The following is a 17,225-nucleotide window of genomic DNA, read 5'->3' as shown; positions in this document are numbered from 1 at the left end:
CCTGGTTATTACACTCATAAGTAATAAATCTTTGCGTACATTGAGGAAGATAGCTTTTGTCACTGTTTATGTGGAAATTGAAATAGCATATATACATATGGTTCACACACTGCTTTATATAAAAGTTGTTTATACATACCAAGAGAAGTAAACAGTGTGATTCTTTCTGCTATCAGCTCACTGTAGAGCATAATGAAAGGCACTGACAAATCACATGTAAATAAACACACGTGTACTCTATGCTAGAGTGCAAACTGCCATCTAGATCATGGCCTTTACTTGTTCAGCTTGCAAGCTGCATAGCAAAAAGGTCTTGCACTTGTGATGGATTTGTCTACCATCTTGGTTATTAGAAAACTTTCAGTTAACAAAATCTCACAGCTGAGGCCTACAGTGCAAAAGCTGGGAAAAGCTTTTCTTTCCCAATGTAGTTTTATCAGGACAGACTAGAGCTAGAAGGACTAACTTTGGGGACGATTAAGCAGATGTGAATGCTTTCTGTCACATTTGCTGCTCACTAAAATGCTGATCTAGCTGAGAGTCATCTGGCTCCATACTAGCCCAAGAGATAGCATCAGGCATAGTACTCTGTCACCTGTCTACTCACTGTGATTACACAGATAGGAGTAGAGCAAGGATTAATGCAAGACATGGGGAAAGTACCAAAGGTCTTATGATATGCCTAGGGAAATTGACTCTCATTTTGCATCGAATTGTGGATGGGAAAGAAATAGAGCACAGCTGCAAAGTCCCTTAAACATTTGCAAAAGGTTGCATCCTGAAGTCTCTCCTTCTCTGGGTGGGGGGGGGGGGTGTTACCATTTGTAACAGGTTGACAGCATGGATTAAATGTATTCTGTGGAACATCATATCAGACGGGCCATTTTATTAATGAAGTGATTGTTAAGGAAAAGATACTTGAGGAGGGAGAATTAAAATAAAATGCTAAAATAAGCATCTATGGATGTTTCATTGTGTACAGGGATAATCCTGTACAAAAGACTGAGTTGAAATAAAATGTCAGCCAACAATACAAATTTAGTTCATTCAAATTCTTAATTTTAGGTGAAGGTGGATTAATTTAAAATTCCTGCTCATATGTACTTCTGAGTATGCTAACCTGAAAATTCAGATAGTCACTAGAAGAACCTATTCCTTCCAGAAAAGGTGATGCAGTTCAGATAGTATGATTCAGTCTGCCAGCCTGTAGAACTTTCCAGTAGGGGATATTGGACATTGTCTGAGATAATCTCTGAAAGAAGCCAAATTCTCAGTAAGTCAGGATTTTCAAGACATCAAAAGTGATGTTTAAAACTATAATCTTTTTATCTCTTAAAACTATACAGTGACTGTATGGGAGACTACAGAGAGCAGTAAGCAGTAGTTTACTGTTCTGTTTACCAGTTCTGTCTGTACATTGGGGTTTCTATATATGCTTCAGTAAAGACAACCAGGGAAATTTAATTTATCTCTGCATAATGACAGCTGTGTCATGTCTCTTCTTCAATGAGGAACTTCAGATAGTCAGAACAAAGTAAAAACCTCCAAGTAATATCTGAAATTATTGATTTTATTTTCACTTTTCTCTACAAAATTAGTCTTTTCTTGCTTTGAGCTTATAAGGATATTTGACAATTCCAGTGTAATAGTATCTCTCCATACTAATTTTAGACGAGCCATTTGCAAGTAATTTTCTTTCAGACTTATATTTTTTCTGTTATTTACAAAAGTATTAGTGTATTTGAATCCAAATAATCATACTATTACCAAGCCATAAGAAGATACCCTATTATCAGTAGCCTCTGGTCCTTCATCTCTTAACACAAGGAACACAAGTATTCTTCAGAAATAGACTGCCTGTTAACTGAAATACTTATGGGACTATGGTATTTTTGTGCTTTGCATTTGATGGATTAATTCCCTAGAGTTTTATCACACAAAATTAGTACAGAAATACAGTAATTATTTTAAATCTTTATATAGATGAGTAAAATCTCACCTATTTTTTCAACTCTATTTTCTCATCCACAAGGGAATAATAATGGGGGTACTATTGTAGAATGGGGGTAAAGTGTTCTTTTCCCTTTTGTGTCATCTAGTTAGACCATAAATGGGTTGAGGACAAGATTTAAGGTTTTATATAGCATTTATAATAATGATCCTTCTAGAGACATACAATCAGAATACACCTGAGCACAAAAGGGATTTTGGAAATAAAATGCTATTAATTATTAGAAATATAATAGTTTGCATAACTAGTAAGATTCAGACAAAAAAAATGTGTCAGTCAAAAAAACCTGTGTAACTTGGTAAAAACACAACAATGTAGGCACCTTATATTTTTAACTTGATATCAGAATATTGATGCCTCTAAAAGAACATCAACTTAAATACTATTGTTTGGGCTGTTTAGAAATACCAACCATGATTGTAACCATAAATGTGGAGCATTTAATAGGTGAAACAACTCTGAACTGTACTAGCAAGGCACAATCAACTTTCACCATATCTACCTTGGGCAGAAGGACTGAGTCTTTTAATAAATACTGTTCCAAGTGCCACCAGAGAGACTGAAAAAGGAAGAAAAATAAATGCAAACAGACAACCAGAAAGGATGTCACAAATTGCTTTTTAAAATGCAGAATGGTTTCTCAGCAAGGAAGGAACTATGACAAGAATAAAAGGCAGCCTGGAAGAAAGGGTGCCATGACAGATTTTTAACTTCCCAATGGGAACAAACAAGTCCAGGGTTCTGTTGGAATGATTAGGACTTTGAATGGGGAAGTTGCATTCAGGTATCTTTTCGTTGTAGCTATTCCTCTGTGTAGTTCTTTAAGATTCATATGCTAATACATAATTAAGAAGTTCTTTGCATTTGCTTCTAGACCAAGCTGTCACACAACCCTAAAAGAGGGGGCGGACTCTGTTTAATCTTGATGCACTTAGAAATTAAGACGCCTGGTGTTATGGACCCACTAAGACTTTGGAGACCAACTTTTGAGGGACCAACTTTTTTTAGGGATACTCCTTCAGAGTTAGCTCTTGACAAACAACTGTAAGAATTTATTAATGGTATTAGAAAGGATATTACCATGCTGAATGATTATCATTCTTTTTCATTTTTAGTTTGTGTTTTTACAGGGACATAGAGATCCAGTATTTTCTTCTAAACCACAGGAATGTTGTTAATTACAGTATCTTTTGCTGCCTCAAAATGAGGAGCTTTCAAGGTCAGAAATGTACAGAAAACAGAAAAAATACAGAGTTGCATTAACCAAATCAGTTTTTAAACAGTTTTTATATCCCTAAATCCAAAAAGGTAATACCAATTGAAATACCAATATTTTACCATGAAATACTGATTGTATATTCATTCAATCCCTTTCTGTCTACAGAAGGACTGTCAGTTTGCCAGTTTGTCAGTTTGTCAGTCAGTAGACTGTCAAATTAATTAGATCAAGTAAGTACTGGCCAACTATAAAACTGAATAAATATCAAGAAAATAGGATCATTTATATTTGAAAACATTTGTTTCACAATTAGATATAAGCAATTTGAGTAACTGATTGTAGTACTGAAAAACTACACTCTGAATAGTCATTGTTCAAATGTCTTTGTGAAACTCTGCAATTTTGTCCAAAAGAAGAAAATATTAGGCAATCTGAACACCTAACATGAAAGCATTTTCTTAAATTTGATTTGGCTCATTTTAGTAAAAAGAAAACAAACATGCTAAAGCCTATCATCACAACTCCACATTTCCAACCTAGCATTCCTATAACAATTAGCAAACTTCTCAACATTCTTATAACAATGCTATCTCTGTTTTAAGGTTGATGAGGTATAATTCCTCAAAACAGAAAGCCAAATTTAAAACCAGCTTTGTCTTGAATTAATATTTTGTACTACATTCTAGATATTTGTGATTGATTTCTGGTACCATGTTACAAGTGTCAGTCAAACATTTCTGACAGTACCATGTTCACAGGGAGTTTAAATACTGTAGTGCAACACAAACAGACTTTTCCACACCTTTTACTTCCTTACCTGTCAAATAAAAAGAGCCCTGAAAAGACTATTCTTAGCCATCCAAATCAACCATTTTTGCCTCTCAAAAAATTGGTAGGGTGGGATCCAGTCTAAATCGTTCCTGAATTTCAGTTACCTGTAAACCATGTGTGAATTCTTTAAAATGTCAAAGGAGAAAAATTCATGACTATGAAGGCTTCCCAAAAGGAAATTCTGAAAACTGGGCCAGAAACTTTTTTTTCCCTCAATTGCAATAATTGTATTTGAAGATAAGATCCTCTTCTAAAGGCTTTTAATGGCAAATAAATCTCTCTACCTGCCTTAGAAAGATTCCTTTATAAGATCAAGTCAGGTAGGAAAGATCCCCACAGACACTAACGTTTTGAATTGGATCATAATATTTGCTACAGAAGTGAATACTCACAGACTTCCCAGACCAAAGTTTTATGCAATTGACCAACCTATGTTAAACACACCCAGGTATCTCACAACTGCTTTGATCTACATAATCCAAGCACATGGTTATTATTTTCTGCATTGAACATAATATTCTTTGTTCATAAACATGAACATTTAGGATGTACTAGACATAAAATCTATATTAGGTAAAAAATATTCAATCTTCCAAACTTCACTGTTTTATTCTGTGACCACTTAAGTTTGAAAACAAACCAACCAGCCTGAACATACAACAGATTCCTACGTCAAAAACTTCACAAGGTCCAAAAATGTAAAGGACTCATACTTTTAGAGTCACACCTATTAAAAGTCTTAGATCTTTAGTCTAAATACAGTCCATAATTTTGATTATAAAATAAAAATTAGCAAACAAATTATAAAACAAATGTGAGTATAAAATGTACAGGTACATAAAAGTACTCGATGCTAGAGCTGAGCTTTAACTGAGTGATGAGCTAACATTAGCTATATTATTAGATACTTTTTTTTTTTATTGTTACCACACAGTAAAAGCTTATTTAATGAGCTTTACAGTTTGTATTTCTGTTGATTTCATTACTGGATGAGAAGAACAACACATGGCAGTTATGTGCACCATCCAGAACATAAACTGGAAATATATTTTCTTAATATGTTTTTCTCAAGATCAAGAAAAAGTAACATCCCTATACTACCACCTAACATTCTTGCATTACCACCATACTTCAGAAAGAGTTTTTTCTCAGTGGTAAGAGAAGTAATTCCCAGATAAGACAGAATCATCTTTAATTAGTTGTGTTTTACAGAATTATAATTTTATCATGAAAAAAATCACAAAAAGAAATGATGACTCCAATTAAAACAAATAAATAAACTGGGGGGGGGGGGGCTGGCTACGAATAGCAATCAGGCAAAAGCTAAAATGTCTCAAACACTTAAAATGTTAATAATGAAGGAATTAAAGTAATCAGCCAGTGGTGGCCAAGTTCTGTGAAATTTGTTCTCTGGAGGAATTCATAGTTTGCTCTTCATATGAACGTAAGGTAGAGTTTTAAGACTTACAAAATCTAATTTGACTCTCCTCCAGAGTAGGTTGTCGCTCTTAAAACTAATATTGCACATTTTAAATAAATTTGCTATTTTAAACAAATTTGATAACTATATTTTAAAACTTTAAAAAACCTTTCAAAAACTTTACTGTTTTCTACAACGAAAAGTCTGTTTACATATTTGTGATATTTAAAAAACAATTATTCCCCCTACTGTTTCAAATTCATTAGTACTCCTTAGTCTTTTCCAATACGAAGTACATCTTTGAAAATTGCTTTTTACATACAAGCTTCCTTTTCATGTGTTTTTCTGTACGAGTACTTATAGTGACATCAACTAGCAATCATGGGTCACACATAATTAGAGCTCCTATATTATTTCTCATGGCTAGCCATTCTGCAACTCCCTTTTCTCTATGAAAAAGTTGCTCAAAACCCCTACTTGTTTCTTTTCTTTTTTCTAATTATCAAGCTAATTATTTAGCTAATTATCAAGCACATATCTACTGTCACTTTTCACAGAATCACAGAATCATCTAGGTTGGAAGAGACCTCCAAGATCACCGAGTCCAACCTCTGACCTAACACTAACAAGTCCTCCAATAAACCATATCACTAAGCTCTACATCTAAACGTCTTTTAAAGACTTCCAGTGATGGTGACTCAACCAATTCCCTGGGCAGCCTATTCCAATGCCTAACAACCCTTTCAGTAAAGAAATTCCTCCTAATATCCAACCTGAACCTCCCCTGGCAAAACTTTAGCCCATTCCCCCTCATTTTCTCACATACATAAAGGTTTAAATGATAGCTTTGTGACTGGTAGCTGCCACATATTTTCTATGAGTAAAAGTCTTGCCAAACAGCTTTGAAAGTTTAAAGTTAACATCATATATCCTTACTAAGCCATATGGGTTTGCTTCATAAATACAAAATTAACCTTAGGAAAGCACAAAGGTATGGCCTCTTTAAAACACACATAGGTAAGGCAAGTATTAGCAACAGAAATACAGAAGTATGGAAAAGTTTCAAAGGGATCACCAAATAACATAAGTAGAAATCACTTACTGGTTCTTTCAGGCCTCTGAATAATCCTAGTCTTCTTATTCTGAATTCCACTTTCATGAAGCGCCTTAAACCAGTCTCTCAACCTGTTTGCAACCTCCCTGAATTCGAGGTCACTGCATACTGGAAAACAAAATGCAAAATGTTAAATGCTTTTCCCCTGAGTGCCAAATACAACTTTTCAAATTATGCTTCAAGAACGTAGCACATGTAAAATAATATAAACATGTTTGTTCCACAGCTTGCTTTCCTTCATAAAATTTACTTTCATTATTTAGCCTAGGCCTTCAAAGCCCAATTGGGGTCCTCAAAAATAAAATTATGATGTATAATGCAATTATACATCAATATCATCAACAATATATAAAATAACAATATCCCTTTCAAACTACTGCAAACAACTAGTTCTAATACAGATATTTTCACATCCTGCTGTAGTGGGATGTAGAGGTTGCATGACAGAGTCCCAGGACAGAGGTTCATTGTTATGTTTATTGAGGCAATAGTACAGTCAGCCCTACCAAAACACATTGGAGATTTAGACAGATAATGCAGGAACACCCCACTTGATTCCCTACACTGGAGTGTGAAAAGAGGAAACAGGGTTGACAGATACGGTCCTTCAAAAGTGTACTGAAAGCTTATTTGATTGAACACAGTTTTGCGAGCCAAGGATCATGAGCACATAACTATAACAGGCAACAGTGCGACACATTGGTGATCAAAAGGATGGCTTTGACCAGAAACAGCAAAGGCAGAAAAAGCACACAAAATTGAAGAGGCTATCTGTAGCATCAAGAGCTACAGACAGGTAACAGACTGGCTGAAGTGTTGTACAGTACTGGTAGTTAGTACTGCGGCCAGCAGAAGAGACATGTAGTAGAGCTGTGCAGACACAAAGCCTACTAAGCTGCTCGAGAAGATGGCAAAGAAAAGGTGTGCTTGGAAATATCCATTCCAGAAATCTGTTTTCCCATTTCAGGTGTTTGAGAGAAGCTGGGAGAAGGTGAGAGAAGTAATAGAACCTGGAAGACTGCAAAAGCAGCAGGAAGGCAACTAGCAAAAAGGCATTGGATGAATTGCTTCCCTAGGTAACAAAATACCTCCACCAACTTTTGGCAACAGGTGTAGTTTCCAAATGATATCAGCATAAAACTGCTCCAGGGGAGGTTCAGACTTGGACATTGGGAAAAATGTTTTTACTGTGAGTGTGCTCAAACAGTGGAACAGGCTTCCCAGTGAGGTGGTTGATGCCCCATGCCTGTCAGTGTTCAGAGGCATTTGGACAGTGCCCTTAGTAACGTCTTAATCTTTGGTTGGCCCTTAAGTGGTCAGGCAGTTGGACTAGATTATTTTTGAAGGTCCCTTCTAACTGAAATATTCTATTCTATAGTCCATATTCTAAAACAGGATCATTTTCCGAGTCTGCTAGTAACTGACTAAGCTACAACCTGAGAAGCTTGTAACCTAAGGCAGCAAAGCTTCACAGCAATGTTCTTGAAAATAAATCTCTAGTTCAACTTGCTTTACCTTTATTATGTAGCAATCTATAATGTTTGGTGATATTGCCTTCAGCACACTTTATTAAATCAAACACTGTGAAACACCTATTTTTATTTGAGTAAGATTGAAACATGTCATTATGTCAACAACTGTCAATGCCTTTAAAACAGCAGGCATCCCTGCACTTGTTTATTCATCCTTTGCTTAAAACATCTCTCTTAGGACTTTGATTCTCTCCATGAAAGACTTAGGTGGAATATATACATACATTTGCATATATTATGAACAAACTGACATTTTATTTAAACCCATATTGTGCTTTTTTCTTGTGTACTGGAACCATTTTTTTTTCTTCAGATAATTCAATAGAGAACTGAGAAAAAAATTGTTAACGACCCACAGGCATATATATTCAAAACTGTCATACTGTGACAACCAGATGAAAGTGGTCTCCCGAGCCAAGACTCCACATCATAATTCAAACTCATGGGACTTCTACACTTGCTACAACAACGACACCTTCCCTTACCACTCTTGCACCAGCTGACAGGCTAGCATAAAGAATCTGACATTAACTTGGAACACCCTGCCCCTTTTTAATTTCCCCTCTCATTACAGCAGAAATAGCATAATGTTGTTTTCTCCTCTAACTACCCTCCCTGGGTTTAACAGAAAGACTTTTACAATTGAATCAAAGGGTTTGGAATAAAGCATAATCATTAGGGGTATCTAGCCTGCTATTTAACCACTTCCATTTATCTACTCTGCACAATGCTGTGTAACAATACCACAAGTCCCAGAAACAGCACAGCTACATTAGTGTGGTGCACTGACCTGGCTCTTTTCATCTTCGTCTAACTTGTCCATGTGCAGTGCTGTGTTGATTAACCTCTGATTCTGAGTTGTCCTACTCAGAGGCAGCATATGAGCATGTTTCTCAGAACTCTCTCTCACACACACGCACACACATATATGCATATAAGAGCACATGAGGGAGTGCCAGCTATAAGTAAAAGCTCAGATTGAACAATATTAACAGAAAGTAGCACATGACAATTGCATGATGGAGATAATGTATGAATCCTCCATTTTGCAGAACCAGATACATAAGACATACTGAAGATAATCATCTCCTAAACTCATTAAGCACTAATAAAAGCAAAGAGTGTTTCTTTAATGACTATGTATAAGAATAAGATATGGCTTGCTGTTTCAACATCTGGTACTAGCCACTGCCACGTACAATATGACCTAAAATGTAATTTTCTGTGCTCTTGTGAATTATATTCCTTTCAAAATGGAATGTACCTACAGCACATTTTGGGCATCACACACATCCCATATCAGATCTCAGATTAGGGGCATTCTTCCAACTTCAACTTCTAATAACCTTTTTTCCCAAACTTTGGTTGATGCTTTAAATTATGGTTTCTATATCAAAACAAAGATCGAGAAAACTATCGTATTTTTTGGTTAATTTTAATTATTTTGATAATTTTATCATGGGAATAGATCATCTTCAAAAATCAAGGCAATGCAAAACAAGTTGATTATAACTATCATTTGCCTATTTTACACCCCATAGCTACTCAAGTGCTGGAGTCAGCTCTCAACACAGCAGGTAATTACATTTACTGTATTACCAATTTAAATGCACAGTGAATTTTCAGTTCATGACACTTCTAATATGTCAAGTAAAAGCAGATGTCTTCTGTATGTGAAATATACATGAGAAATGCAGCAGAATTACACTGATCTGCACACTTAATAATTTACATGGACAAACAGTGTTCTCATCGATGAGTTAAATCATGGGTTTAGAACAACATCTAATATTTCAATATTTGAGTATCACTTTTTTTTTTTTTTATCAAAGAACATTCATTTCATTTACTAACATCCCAGAAGAAGATTTAAATAGTAGAACCAGCCAGCAAATTAGAATTTTTGCCATGAAAATTTCTATCAATCATTTCATTTCCAGGGGATGCTTAAAATATGTTGAAATTTTGAGTAAGTTAAATAACCACTAACCAATCATGCAATTTTACTTTGACTCGAGAGATTTTTTTTTCTTGTTCTTTTTTTCTTTTTTTTTTTTTGTTTTCCCTCCTTCCCCTCTCCCCTTTTCTCTACTTTGGAATTTTCCATTGAAAAATTAAATTTCAGATTTCAGTATACTTCCTGTTTTTCAGAACGCTTTTCAAGATCTAGCTATGCTAAGACTAAAATAGCAGCAGAAGAAAATTAAGAACGTATTTCTCATTTTATGATGCCTGTTAGGTGGTTTTGGTGGAATTACTTAAGGTTAATTCACTGTATCTGCCAGTATTCATTCACTTTTACGGTTACTCCTGCATATGATCCTCTCTAAATATTCTATTATGTTATATTTATTGAACCATTTCAGAAACATAAAACAATCTTATGAAAATAATTCCTATATATATATATGTATATATATAAGAATTGTATATATACGTATATATACATTAATCAATAAGAATCGTATATATATAAGAATTATTTTCATAAGATTGTTTTATGTTTCTGAAATGCTTTTCAATATTTATTTATATATGTATATATAAGAATTATTTTCATAAGATGTGTGTATATATATGTATATATGTAGTGCTTGCAGGGAAAAAAGGCCAATACTATCCTATAATGAGAATTAAAAGATTTTAAAAAAAAAAAAAAAGAGAGACCTTATCAGAACATGATATTTTATACTGGAAAATGACGGAACAGAAAACAGATTTATATAAGTACGTAAGGAACACATAGAATCAATACAATCAGAACAGCCGAGGTTGGAAGGGACGTCAAAAGATCATTGGGTTCAGCACAGGGTATTAGTGGGGGGGAAACATCCTTAAAGTAGTACAGAAATGTCTACAGTTAGAGGTTACCATATCCGTTTGGGAGACAGGATATCAGCCATACATATACAGACAAACTGAAGATTCTTAATAATTTCTAAAATGACTTAACCACATTTCAAATTTTTGTTCCTGTTTTGACGTTCTTTGATTCTATAATTCTATGACATGTAAGAACCTTTCTGTGATACTGACATGTAAAAAGGAAAGTAGCAGCAAAATAATCTTTAAAATAGTAAAATAAAGAATTCCCACTGAGAAACAGATCAGTAAGGTTTTTTTCAGCTTTCCACAAACATTCAGATGAACGGACCTAAAAAACACTTCAGTCTAAGAAGTAGCTTTCTGAAAGTCATGAGAAGTGGCAAATAACACTGAGACATTATCACAGTTACAAACAAATATATATATATATATAATTTTTTTTCAGAGAAGCTGGGCTGCACAAAGTAACCCTGGGCTGTACAAACTAACTCTAAGCTATCCTTAGGTAAAATCTTTAGGTCACAAAAAAATCAGGTATAATTACTGAAAACATCTAAATTGGTTTTGATTTAGCTTGTCTCAGTACAGCACCAGCCACAAGGATGCTTGTGAATAAACATTGTACTCTCTAGCAAAGGCGATCAGCCTAATGCTCTGTTCACTAGAACGCTATTCACCAATGAAATGTGCTTGCTCAAGGTTATGCTATATTATGAAAAATTGTATTAATTAATGCACTTTAGAATATGTTTAGGGACTTTTCTTCCCAGTGATCAACTTGAAAAGATACATGTTGCTGAAAACATTGTATGCATTGATCTGTGCTGATTTAAAATAGGTCATGATGAAGTAATTCAGATCTATTCAGACTATTATTTCACCTGATAGACTAGGAGATGAATCTTTAATGGTGAAAGACAGACAGTAAAGGTCATAAAAGGTTAGACAGTAATCAAAAAATGCATATTAAATCACATGAATCCACTCAGGAACCTGCCAGGAAGTACTTCTGTTTTTGTCTAATGCCAATGTAAGGGATTCCTGCTATTACAATCAATTCTAGCAGCCATTAAGAGAATTAGTATGGGGTAAAATGAAGTCACCAGCTCAAAGGTTACTGGAGTCTCCTATCATGTGAAGTAATAAAAACTGACTGTCCTTTAAAAACAACTTACATGGCTATGCAAAAACATGACCAGATCTGAAAACTTGTAGGTACCCAATCCAGAAATGTCTTTCTTTATAATAAATATTATTTAAATATTAGGTGGAACCAACTGTTCAATTTGTTTTCACATACAGTAAATATTACAATTTGTGTTGGCATTTGAATATAATTTACTGATTGGAAGCAGAATATGTGAAAATGCTAATCAGTATATGTTCTTTCAGTGCCTTCAACTCAAGCTAATTGATGAAGAAGTAAAAATAGTGCTACTGAAAGCTATAAACACATGCAGAACATATTTTGGGACTAATGTAGTGAATTGAATTCTCTAACATATTTAAACCAGTTTTAAGCTTTCTGACATAACAGAAAATAAGGTAATTTAACAGTATACACTTTTTATATAGGTATACACACACATAAAATTATCTGTAATTCAACAAGTGTAAATCATTACTATGTTGACAAAAGCACATTAAAGAGCACATAAAAAGCACATAATTGCATTATGGAGTAATTTTTGTTAAATGAAGGGTCAAAACGTGATTTGGAAAAAAAAAAGTGATAAACACACCCCACACTATGTAGCATCATTCACAATAATGCAGGGCACCATGAGGTTGGAGACAGAACCTGTGTCTCTGTCTACTTTGGGAAGAGATACTTTCACCTACATTTTCAGCAGCAGACTTCAGTTCAAAATTAAAATCTAAGAACAGAAGGCCTGACAATTGTGAAGGAAGCTATAAAAACCTAAAGAAATTATTAAAATACAATTTAATGGTATTTTGAGTGTAAAACTGATCCACTGATCTATCTTCTGTGTCCCACAGCCAGAATTTTTCTTAAGTCTTTACATAACGGATCATACCATAACTCTCTTCTGCTCCCAAATCTGCTAATGGCCAGTTAGCCTGAAAATTACGATTTACTGACTGTAAAGTTTTAGCAGCCAATGGGATTAAGTTGTGGAAGAAAGATTAACCTTTGTTTCAGAGTGAGATATGAAGAACCTTGCCCTGAAAGAAGGCAGAATTCCAAGGCAGAATGTAGTACTTGGCTACCACATGATATGTTTGTGCTTACCACAACGCCATCAGGTGTTTCAAGGTACACATATCTACAATTGCAAAAGAAGTATCCCCAGCACATACAATCTCATGCATTCAGGCAGGACTATATTTAGAGATTCATGTACATAATAAAATAACAAAAAGTAAACTTACAGAGAACACATGGACAATGCAAAAAACAGGATAACATCAACACCCTCCTACAGCGAACTAGGAATTACTCCTACCTGAGATGGGCAATTTAACAAAGAGTGTGTACTAAAGCAAGACTTCTGATCATCCCAGCTTTCTCTGTGTCTTGGAATCATTACAGATGATCACAGAATAATTTAGGCTGGAATTGAACTCCAGAAGTCATTTAGCCATGCTAAAAGCAGGTCTAATTACACCAGGTTGCTTAGGGCAGTGTCCAGTCATTCGTGTCCTGTGATTATCGTGCCGTTCACATGAAGGTTCCTCACTATACAGAAGACTATCCCTCTTTAAAATCAACAATATACTACAATCTCATAACTCTAAACTGTTTTCTCCCAAAAGTACAAGAGCATTTTTTCCATGCTGTAACTTGGAGATCGCACCCAGCTGTCCAGGATTGCTAGACATCCAGATACTGGTTATAGCAGCAATTCCAATTCAATGGTGAGAATGCTTATTTAGAGCACTTCACAGCTGATGCTTAGAGAGCCTGATGCTCTTTCAATGCATTACCTACCATTCAGGTACTACTGTATGGCTGAACAGTAAATCTAATGCCCCTGAGATGCACTGATAAACTTCACATCCAGTAGTGCATATAAATGTATTTCTTTTCCAGAGAGCCCAGTGTGAAAATATGGTAACCCTAATACTGGCATTAGAATTCAGTGCTGCCTTTAAACACAGCATCTATTAAAGTAAACTGGAACATTATATAAAAGACACCTACCCAGAATTAGTGCTCTGTAAGGCTTCCATTCTGCACACGTTTGTGAATTTAACCCTAAGTAACTGATTCTTCAAACTGAAAATGCCAGGCTCCAGACTAAGGGTTAGTCCTCATCTGGGGACTCTGAACGTCTAAGAATACCAGAAGTAGGCCAATGGTCTAACAATTCCTGCAATAAATAGCAGCGTTTCTACCTCAGTATCATCTCTGTCACAAATGCAAAGCACAATTTATGGTAAAGATAAATGCGTTTGCCAAAACACAATATATTTGTCTGAAGGACAAAAAGCCCTTCAAGCTCATAACTAAAGGACGGGACAATCATTTAAGTTATCTTTTCACAGTCCCATGTGTAAAATCCGAACTTAAAAAAAAAAAAAGTTGTAAATTGAAAAGCTTCATATATATATTTCCATTTCTATAAGCTGATGGAGTTTATTAGCCATCTGTTACCTCTAGGGCCTATGATTTTAGGAAGATACCTTGAAATTAATGAATAAAAGCATTCTGATTTCCTTACTATTTTACTAAACATAATGAATTTTCTACTTCAGTTAGTCTCTGTTATGAGATAATTAATATAAATGCTGTAGATACCATATCAGGGAACTGCAGCTGCTTATTCCTACTGTCTCAAATTAATGTTCCATACAGACATTCTGCGCATGATTAATGTTTCATAAAATTTAAAATGATTTCAATTAAATTACATTTTCAAAAAATAAAACTGATTTTCTTGTGTCCTCACAATTTTAAAGACTCCAGATTTAAATATAATGACCACTTCTGAGTGCAGAAAAAATAGTAGTAACTACAAAATACAGAATTTATGCGCTAAAATACTATTTTCAACTTAAAATACGTAAACTTCCTAAAGCATTGTAATTAAATAAGATGATAGTAATTCCTTAATCTGTCAGAAGTATCCCAACTCTACTGTGTAATTTGTTAATTTATTTTCTAGAGGGCAGTCAATACATATGGCTTCCTTTGCTAACTACTACTAACCTTAAGTGTTGGTTATAATTTCTCATCATGCTCTGCTTTTTTGAGCAATTAATTTCTGAGGATTATATTGTTAATTTGTAAATTGCACACTTAGTAAGCTAGATAGCAAAAAAAAAAATAGCAAGGGGGCAGTCCACTATAATATGTTATCTTTCAAGATTTTTTCATGCCCATAACTTTTTTTGTATTCCTTTGAATCTAATATTTCATATAATATAAGATACCAAAAGTATCAAATAGGGATAGAACAGCAATCATTTTAGTGGCGAAAGCTTTCCAGCCAACCCATTCCCAAAGATGAGGTAGTTTTCCAAATTCATTTTCAAGGCTTCCTGAAAGCATTGTACAGCATTGGTATAAAGTCAGGACATTTTCTTCCTTTCAAGATCAAGACTGACAGCGTCCCATAATTATCTCTTTTGTATTTGATACAAAGTTTTTCCAACCTTGTAGACAACAACAACAACAAAAAACAGATAATGCTCTATGTAAAGAAAACAAAAATAAATATGAATTATTTGTCTTATTCCTATACTTCTAACCAGAAATCAGAAAAATTCTATGCTGATTAGAGGCTTCAAAGGTCTAGCACACTGGGTGGAAGGAACGGATGGCCTTCCTATTGTAAGAGAAAATTACCACTGTGCCTTGATAGGACTGCCCACTGGTTTACACCTTTTTGTCTGCAAGAAAGGACAGCAGAAGTGAAGACTAGACTAAAACACATAGTAATAGAAGTTAACTAAAATGTGTTCTGCGAGTGTCTGGCATACAGGAATTTTGCATCACATTGGATCCTGGTAATGTCTGACAAATTTAAGGTTGGTATTGAAGCAATTTTCTTTTTGTATTTAGATTGTGATCTAATGTTTTAAATCACTTTGTATGTGTTGTTTTCTTGTGTGCTCTTCTTGAATGCTTAACCACTAACATTATCCATAGTCACATAAGATTGTACATTACAGTTTTCTGTGGACCTGTCAGTGAGGTCTGAGAATAGAATCACTTCAATTTACCGAATTATTTGTGCCTTTAAAAGCCATCAGAGGTAGACAAGACAAGCTCTTTCTGTACTACTGAAGAAAACTATGGCAGTCAATCCATTACATTGATAATATAATAGCAGGACCCACTCCCCCAGCACAGGAATCACATGCACCGTGAGATGCAAAAATTACTACACTGTGCCAACAGCTCACTGAAAACAGAACTCAACTAAATGTAATCTGCAGCTGTGTCTTCACACAAATTTAGTAATCAGAAGTTGAAGAATCAATGAAGAAAGTAATGGTTTTAAAAATATATGATTAGGGTACAAATAACCAAAATGTTTACACATGCATACATGAAAATATGTTAGCTAAGTGCAATTATATTTTGCTAGTCTATACACTGAACGCTAAATGGATTGTTCGTGAATGTCTGATGAAGTTCAGAGAATTTTTATAAGCTATCTATTAATATTCAGAAAGACAGAAATTTATTTAGCCTTGGTGTGTTCATGCCTATACATCTTTTTAAAACCAAAAATCCTGCACTACCAACAATGACCCCATTGAATTACAACTATTATTTTTGGAGAGGAAAGGAAAATTTTTTTTGAAAGTTCTGTTTTATAACTACGTAAGAAGGATATGAGAAGCACATACTGGTGTGGCACATAGATGTGTGAAAATGTTAGAGGGTGCCTATACCAGTGCACTGGGAAACTTTGCAAGATAAAGAACTATACTGCTTTTTCATTCAGTCTACAGCAAGCACTTCATGGAGAAAACTATTCTCAGAGGCATACCTGAAAGGGGAATGGATACTTCATGCCAACAGAGAGTCTGTTGATTCTTTAAACACAATCAGTTAAATGCTAGAACCCAGGGCAAACCAAGGACAAGAACCAAGAAGCAAACCAATGAGCTACAATATTTGACAGTTCAAATATACCCTTTATGTGATGGCCAGTATTCATTCACCCCAAGCCTGTAGTCCAGAAATAGAGACTACAGCTTGTTCAGTATAAGAAGAAATAGCTCCAGAGCAAACTAATAATGGTCAGTGAATTATTCTGCAAAGCATGACAACATTCAGAAAAGAAATACACTCT

At 34.7% G+C, this 17,225-nt stretch overlaps 1 protein-coding gene across 10 annotated transcripts in view; it reads right to left on the bottom strand.

The window, feature by feature from the left end:
- Positions 1-17,225, bottom strand: part of SPOCK3 (SPARC (osteonectin), cwcv and kazal like domains proteoglycan 3) — a 318,573-nt gene that overhangs the window by 15,681 nt on the left and 285,667 nt on the right. For all 10 annotated transcript variants that reach the window (XM_080591794.1, XM_080591793.1, XM_080591796.1 and 7 more), the window contains one exon: positions 6,584-6,703. In XM_080591794.1, coding sequence (XP_080447920.1) covers positions 6,584-6,703 — 120 coding nt within the window. The remainder of the gene's footprint in view (positions 1-6,583; positions 6,704-17,225) is intronic.

The sequence above is a fragment of the Anser brachyrhynchus genome (assembly GCF_964034855.1).
Source record: "Anser brachyrhynchus genome assembly, chromosome: 4".
Taxonomy (NCBI): Eukaryota; Metazoa; Chordata; class Aves; order Anseriformes; family Anatidae; genus Anser; species Anser brachyrhynchus.
Note: the sequence above shows the minus strand (reverse complement) of the source record. Positions and strands in the feature narration are given on the sequence as shown.